The sequence below is a fragment of the Crassostrea angulata genome, chromosome 10, assembly GCF_025612915.1.
Source record: "Crassostrea angulata isolate pt1a10 chromosome 10, ASM2561291v2, whole genome shotgun sequence".
Lineage (NCBI taxonomy): Eukaryota > Metazoa > Mollusca > Bivalvia > Ostreida > Ostreidae > Magallana > Magallana angulata.
Window position 1 is genome coordinate 23067929 of NC_069120.1, and position 8442 is coordinate 23076370.

Sequence of the window (8442 nt, forward strand, 5' to 3'; positions counted from 1 at the left end):
ACTACCTTTTTCCCCAACGTAAAGAGTGATAAAAATAAGTGTAGCTCTTTATAGTTCTGTAGACATTTGTTTAAGATTTGAAGATTCAGATCTTCAATGAAATCAAAGACCATGAGAGTGTCTATCAGCTTATACTACTAAATTGGAATTAATATTTATACTAAAATTGATATTGCTTAGCCCGCATTTCCTCTAATTTTCTTAAATTTTGAAGAATTTTTGATTATTTTTTTATGCTTCCAATAATAAAATATTTCTAATTTTTATGTATTATGAAGACTTTATATAAAGATATAAATTGACAGAAAAGCTAATATATTGATCGTTTCATAAGAGAGAAAAACTGATTTTAGTGATTTTTTCACAAAAATCAATGTATAGAATGGGCGCTTTAAAAAGCTTATAAAAATGTTATTTGATAGGCAAATCATATTTTAAAAACATAATCTGAAACCCAAGTATCATATTATTAGTTCACATTAGTAAAAAAAAATCCAACATTATTGTTATTGTTTTTAAAATGCTAAAACAGACTCATTATATATATATAATCTGCAGCAATTCTGAATTGCGCAACATGTGATATTTTCCTACGCCAATATTACGCCAAAAATATAGTCCTTGTTCCATTCTAAACATTGATTACTTTTTCTATGCCAAGTTGTATGATAGTAAAAAAGAAAGAAAAATATACTATTTTAATTTCCTTTCATCTTGATTTAATGAACAATTAATCAAATTTACTTTTGACAAGTCGAAAACCAGAAAAGACTCCTTCCTTAAATGCCTCTAAATGCAACAAGTAGTCAAAGGTCAAATTGACGAGTTTTATTATGACGTCACAAACGTTGAACGCTGTAAACTGCAACGTCACAAGCGAAAATCAAAGTTCACGCTTGTGGCTGTTACTGTGGCTCTTCAATTAATATTAACTTACCCTTAGGATAAGATAGGAATTTTAAGGTATAGATCACATTTGCAGACAAGGCAAGAAGTTAAAAAAATGTAAATATAAGCATTAAATCATGATTTTTTGAAGTATACACTCTCATAACTGCAGCGGTGTGTGCATACAAATTTTCATAACGCGCTAACGCGCGTTACTCAATTTGTATGCACACATCGCTGCAGTTATGAGAGTGTATACTTCAAAAAATCATGATTCAATGCTATAATAAACAGTCGTGGTCAGATTTCTATTGCTTGATAAGTATATTTGTACATCTCCATATTTCAACTCGAAAACTAGTGAAACTTGCACAAAAGTCCGTCACAACAGATAGCAAATTGAACATGTATAATTTGATTTCTTCGTATTATTACAATGTACATGTAATTGTTGGTCTACCGACACTTAGGTAGTAGTTGCTTCAGTTTTAACCTCTGAGTTAATGACTGCGCTGGGTAACTCAACCACCAACTTGTTTATGTACGGTCGTAAACAAAATATTAAATTTATTTAATATTACTTTGTTTAATTATTATTTGTTGGGGTTTCTTCGATGTTTATGCCAATTATTACCAAAACTCGTCAATAAAAAAGGGAAATATTCGTGTTGTCTCAAAAAATTCCAAAAAATCGTCGTATAAAATTCTTACCTTGAATAAAATCAATTATTTTTTTATGCAAATCAGGCTCTGAAGTTCAGCAATTTGCTTTTGGGTCAAAGGAGTATTCATTTAATATGTGAAATTTATTTGCCATCTTTTTTGAATTTCTGATATCAGAAAAAATAATTCTTGATATCAAAAATCATTTTATGATATCCAAAATTGAATTTCTGATATCGGAAAAAGGATTTTTTGATATCAAGAAATAGTTATTTTTTAAATCAAGAACTATGATACCAACAAAATCATTTTCTGATATCACAAATTTAATTTTATGATATCAGAAAATATAATTTTTCATATGAAAAAAATCGTTTTTCTGATATTGTGCAGAAAATACCTCAAAAATTAAAACAAGAGGCCAACTGGCCTTAACGGTCAGCTACGTAGCATATAACCCATACACAAACTTGTCGAGGAGTCTCATATATGCATTTAATTAATTAGGTTTCATTCTGGAGTAGAAAAATTATAAATATGTTATGACGACCACCCCCCTGCCTGAAATCTTTAAAAAAGAACTGTGAAACCTATAATTTTGGCGAAAAACTTAAAGATCTGGTCTACAAAATCATGAATTCAGTTTTCCTTTCAGGTATGTGGGAGTAAAGAAGACAATTTTTTAACATTAAATGCATTAACACCTATAAATCCATTTTGGCCCTGCCCTAGAGTCAAAATCCATACTCCAGGGGACATAAAAATTAAAATTTCAGTAGAGAACTTCCTAGTAAACATAATTATAAGTCAATTTCTTGTACAGATGTGTGAGAATAGAGAAGAAAAATTTTAAGCATTATATGCATTAACACTATATTGCCATATTGCCCCCGTCATGTCCTGAATCCCTGACCCAGGGGCCATGAATTTCACAATTTAGGTAGAGAAATTAGTGGACATCATAACCATGTATTCAGCTTTTTGCCCACATGTGTGGGAGTAGAGAAGAAGATTTTGTAAGATTTAATACATTTTTACTATATGGCCATATTGGCCCCACCCTGAACTCCTAACAAAGGGGTCACGAATTTCACAATTTTGGTAGAGGGCTTCATGGACATTATAACAAGGCATTTAGTTTTTAACAAATATTAATGGGAGTAGAGATTTTTTAAAGATTTAATACATTTTTACTATATGGACATATTGGCCCCACCCTAGAGCCTGAACCCCTGACCCAGTGGCCATGAATTTTACAATTTTGGTAGAGGGCATCATGGACATGATAAGAATGCAACCAGTTTTTTTCTCACATATGTGGGAGAAGAGAAGACGATTTTTGTTTGCATATTTGGTCCCACATGTGGCGCCCTGGGAGTGTTAGAGTCATGAATTTCACAATTTAGATTTCTTTTACCATAGAGATGCCTCAAACCAAAAATGGTAACAATCAGCCTTGTAGTTAAAGAAGGTAAAAATGTAAAATTGTTGACGCACGACGACGGCGGAAAACTGATATTAGCAATAGGTCACCTGAGTTTACTGGAGCCCTATAATCCTTTAGTTATATGATATGCTCTTTTGACTAGTTACCTAAGGTGACCGATGTATGACCGGTTTTTGTTTTACGACCCCTCCATAGAAATAAAAGGTACAAGACTATCGTGCTGCCATGAGGAAAGCGAGTACTTCAAACTTTTGTTGAACTCTTACTGAAGGAGACTGTAATCTTTATCACTGTTGTTCATTCTGTCATAACTTCGTTTTTCCAGACATTTTTCGTTAAGGTTTGATGATTAAAGAAAGTGAGCGCACAAAATTGTAACTTTGAGGTCAACCCTGGACCAATGACTGACAATGTCCTTGACATAATTCACCTAAATATTAGAAGTATCAGACACAAAATTGCTCATCTTAATACTTTGGTTCATGATTTCGACATTTTATGCTTTACCGAAACTCATCTCGACGACACTGTGTCGAACGATAGTCTTTCACTTGACGGTTTTGATACTATTTATAAAAAAGACAGAAACTGTTACGGAGGTGGGGTCATGATATATGTTTCAAACATCATTCAAGTACATAGACGCTCAGAATACGAACCTGTAGGGATAGAATGTTTGTGGATAGAAATCGTAAACCATACCTGTAACTTTTTCCTCTGTTGCATATATCGTCCTCCTCACGCTGACAATAGATTTTGGACAAATTTTTTATGGTCTTTAGATAAAGTTGGGGAAATATCCGACAAAATAGTCATAGTTGGAGATTAAAATGTTGATTTTCTAAATATTCCACAGTCACATCCAATTGTCGATGTTATGTCCAACCATAGTTTAATTAACAACACCCACGAACCTACACGAATTTCCAGCACGACACGCACACTTATAGACCCTATTCTCACAACAATAGATACTCAAATAGGCGAAGCAGGGACTATTGAAATTGACTCTACCATTAGCGACCATAAAGCTACACATATCTCGCTTGTTCTGAAGTATAATTTAAAGCGGGCGTACAAACGTAAAATTTGGGATTATAAAAGTGCTGACTTTGATAGGTTAAATCTTTTGATTAAGGATAGTAACTGGTCAACTCTTATATCTGAAGCCAGTAACGTCTCTGTCGCTGCTGAAAATTTTACCATTCATTTCCTCAAATGCGTACGTGAGTGCATTCCAGAGAAAACTATTACTGTTCGACCTAAGGATAAGCCATGGTTTGATTCTACTCTACGTAAAACAATTAGGATTAGAGATCGTCTACGTAACATTGCAATGAAAACTAACAAAAAATGTGATTGGTCAAAGTATAAAAAAGTTCGAAATCAAGTAAACAACATGAAAAAGCAAGCATTTTCTAACTACTACGACAACATTGAAACTTTTATTGATGACTCTAGTAAAAGCAATAACAAATTATACTGGAAACTTCTTAAAGACGTTTTCCAAACAAAAACAACCAGTGAAATTCCACCTTTACAATACACAGATGATAAAAATAATGTTAAAACAGCGTTTTCTGATGTTGATAAGACAGAAGTGCTTAACAAATATTTTTCATCTATTTCGAATATTCTGACTACCGGTAAGGTTTTACCAGAATTGTACTTACAATGTGATGAAACCCTAGACAACATTTTTATTGAAGAGTTTGAAGTGACTGACATTATATCTGTTTTGCCAGTCAACCAAGCTCTTGGACCTGATAGTATTAGTCACAAAATGTTAAAATCAACTATGTTTACAATATGCAAGCCTTTATGTTTACTTTTTAATAAGTCTCTTTTAGAACGATCATTTCCTAATAGTTGGAAAATGGCCCATGTTCTACCTCTTTTTAAAAAAGAGGACCCATCACTCGCATGTAATTATAGACCTGTTTCTTTACTAAGCTGTGTAAGTAAAATAATGGAGAGAATTGTTTTCAAACATGTTTATAATTATTTCCATAGTAACAATTTATTTTATAAATACCAAGCCGGTTTTTTACCCGGTCATTCAACAGTGTACCAGTTAATTGAGACATATCATAGCATTGTTAAAAATGTTGATGAGGGTAAATCATGTTGCATTGTTTTTTGTGATCTATCAAAAGCCTTTGACAGAGTTTGGCATGAAGGGCTTCTTTTTAAATTACAAACTTACGGTATTTGTGGCAATCTTTTTCAATGGTTTAGCAGCTATTTGTGTAACAGATCTCAAAAAGTGATGTATAAAGATTTATTATCACCCAGCTTAAGTATTAATGCTGGAGTGCCACAAGGATCTGTACTTGGGCCCCTTTTGTTTTTAATTTATGTCAATGATGTTGCACAAAATGTGTTGTCCTTTTGTAGATTATACGCAGATGATAATTCAATCCAGTATGCGGATAAAAACTTAAGAAATGTCGAAAATGTGTTAAATCATGACCTTAGAATATTAGAAAAATGGTCCAATGATTGGTTACTTAAATTTAATCCTAATAAAACCAAAGTTGTATTTTTTAGCAAATCAAAACGTAATGTAACCCCAGAACTGTTTTTTCAAGATTGTCAGTTAGATATTGTTTCTTGTCATAAACATCTAGGCCTAACGCTCTCTGATGATTTGAAGTGGTCTGTGTACATCAATGATATAGTGAACATCGCTTGTAAAAAATTAGGACTACTTAAGAAACTTAAATTTACTTTAGGCAGAGACAAACTATCAAAATTATATATAACTTTTGTAAGGCCAATATTAGAATATGCTTCTGTTGTATGGGATGGTTGTTCTTCCGCAGAAATTGAAAAGTTAGAGAAAGTACAACTACACGCTGCAAGAATTGTCACGGGACTTCCAATTTTGGCCTCAAGGGAATCATTGTATTTCGAAACGGGTTGGGACTCTCTATCTAAAAGGAGAGAAATAGCTAAAATGACGATTATGTACAAAATTCATTACAATCTTGTGCCTCAATATCTTAGTGATATTGCTAACATTTTTAGGAAAGATAATTCTCGCTACAATACTCGTTATGAAGACAATTATATACCTCCTAGAGTTAAGTATGATACATATAAAAAAAATCATTTATTCCAGATGCTATAGGCAAATGGAACTCTCTAAATTACGATATTAAAAAATCAACATCCATCCGCCAGTTTCAAAGAAGCATCTCTAATAATGGCAGTGATTCAAAAGTTCCAAAATATTTTCTTCATGGCAAAAGAGTAGCTAACATCATTCATACAAAATTAAGACACAATTGTTTACTAAATTATGATTTACACAGAAGACATATTGTTGATTCTCCAAATTGCATATGTGGAAAGAAAGAAGATGTATATCATTTTTTATTTGTTTGCAAACTATTTTCTAATGCAAGGAATACCTTATTTAATGAACTATTCCAAATACAAAATTTAGGCATTATAGATTCGCATACTTTACTATGGGGTAATGACAACCTAGATTATAAAACTAATGTTAGAATTTTCACAGCTGTGCAGAACTTTATAATCAATTCTCGCAGATTTACATAAGTATACTATTATGTTCTTTACCATTTTTTTTTCAATATATGTGTATATACCTGTAGCATGTTTTATGACAATTGCAAATTACTTGTAATTGGGTGAGAACCTAGTAAGTTGCAAGAACTTGAGTTCGAACCCTTTGTATATTATATATACAATAAAATATGTTCAAACCATCAATGGACTTTGTTTTTTATCCTTCAAAAAATAATTTGAAAAAGTACATAATTAGTCATCTCTCCAACTTTTTTTAAAAAGCGACATTTTTAATGTTGAAATATGTTACATGTACCTTTACACGTTTCAAATTTGTGGAGAGAAGACCCAGAGACAACAAAATCATTTAAAAACAGTTGTAAATAAATAGGATTTTGCATGAATTGCATCGTGTTGCTATATTTAGACCCATATTATAATAAAACCCTTTGCATTTCAAATATTTTTCCATTCATTCCACATCCAACAGAAACCAAAGAACGGTTTTAATTCGAAAAATATTCAAACTTAATTGATGAAATTTTCACTCTCCTTGTGCGCCCAGATTCCTGCCGAATCTACATCTTAAGCGCCCACATTCTTTGAACTTGCTGTATAGCTATATAATAAGAGACTAAGATCAAGTTTGAATTTTATTGTTTGAATTTTATATTGATTGATAAAGATGGTTTTTTTCAAAATTTCGATTAAAAAACAACATAAACTGATCAAATACATAATTTGATGAAAATATTCACTCTTGATATAATGTGTTATTTCATTAATCACAATCTCATTTTCGTTTCTTTCTAAAACCTGTGTGTCACGATATGTACATTATAAACTTCTGACACGGTCGAAATGGAGAAGGCTTTACTGTAGATATTTGAACACCACTACATTGTTGGTCTCACATAGTCCCACGTGGAGATTGTTCTCATCATCCACACACACACTACGAGGAGAGTAAGTACATGTACATTCTTTTTTTTCTTCTGGTTGATTGTTCTCATCATCCACACACACACTACATTGGGAGGGGTTTTTTTCTTCTGGTGCAATACGAGGAAAATATTTTTCCCCTTTTAATGCGCATAGCCATTGGCCGTTCCCATCGAGGATGTCGACAACTTTGGTAGAACAGACAATGATACGACCGAGGATATCAGTACAGATACCAGAGGGACGAAACACTGACTTCTGATCATGGCCTGTGAAGGAGAACCTGTACCGTCCGTATTTATTGACGACCACTACGGCCCGTTTGTTGTAGTCCGATGTACAGATATCACCGTTGATGTTTTCTGTGATGAAGTGTGGATAGTTAAACAGTTGTCGTCTTTTGCCTAACCTCTGTATTACTTTTCCTGTCTTGTTGTACCTCCTAACAATGGCTTTTTTATCCTTCATCATCCCCACCAGAAAATCCCCGTTGATACGTGACGAGTGTATGGCGAGTGGTTTGAAGTCTCCTGTATCAATGAACAAAGTAATCCTATTATCTGGTGTTACCCTCATAATAGTTTTGTTGTCTTTGTTTGTATAGACGAGTTCTCCGTCCTTCGTGACGGTGTGAAATCCCAGGCCACCACTTGTTTTTATCTTCGATAGAGATACCTTCTTCGGTAGTCGCTTCCCCTGTAGATCTGTTTGGACAAGTTGCCCATCACCATAACTGAGCCAGAGTCTGCCTGATTCACCCAGTGATATATGAGATACATGGCCAGCCAATGGTGCTCTATACTCCATGACCTTGGTGACCATTTTCAAGTCTTTGGAAGTTGTGAAACTGTGAAAGTACATGTACATGAAAATGATATTCTGTCACAGTAAGAAATAATAGCAACAGGAATGGCTACAAACACATTGATGATGACATAGATGCGTGTCAGAACAACTCGACAGCA

At 33.2% G+C, this 8442-nt stretch overlaps 1 protein-coding gene across 1 annotated transcript; it reads right to left on the reverse strand.

The window, feature by feature from the left end:
- Positions 1 to 6981: 6981 nt before the first annotated feature.
- Positions 6982 to 8442, reverse strand: LOC128164933 (uncharacterized). Its single transcript, XM_052829046.1, has one exon. It carries the CDS (start codon positions 8342 to 8344, stop codon positions 7409 to 7411), a length of 936 nt encoding a protein of 311 aa, XP_052685006.1. The 5' UTR covers positions 8345 to 8442; the 3' UTR covers positions 6982 to 7408.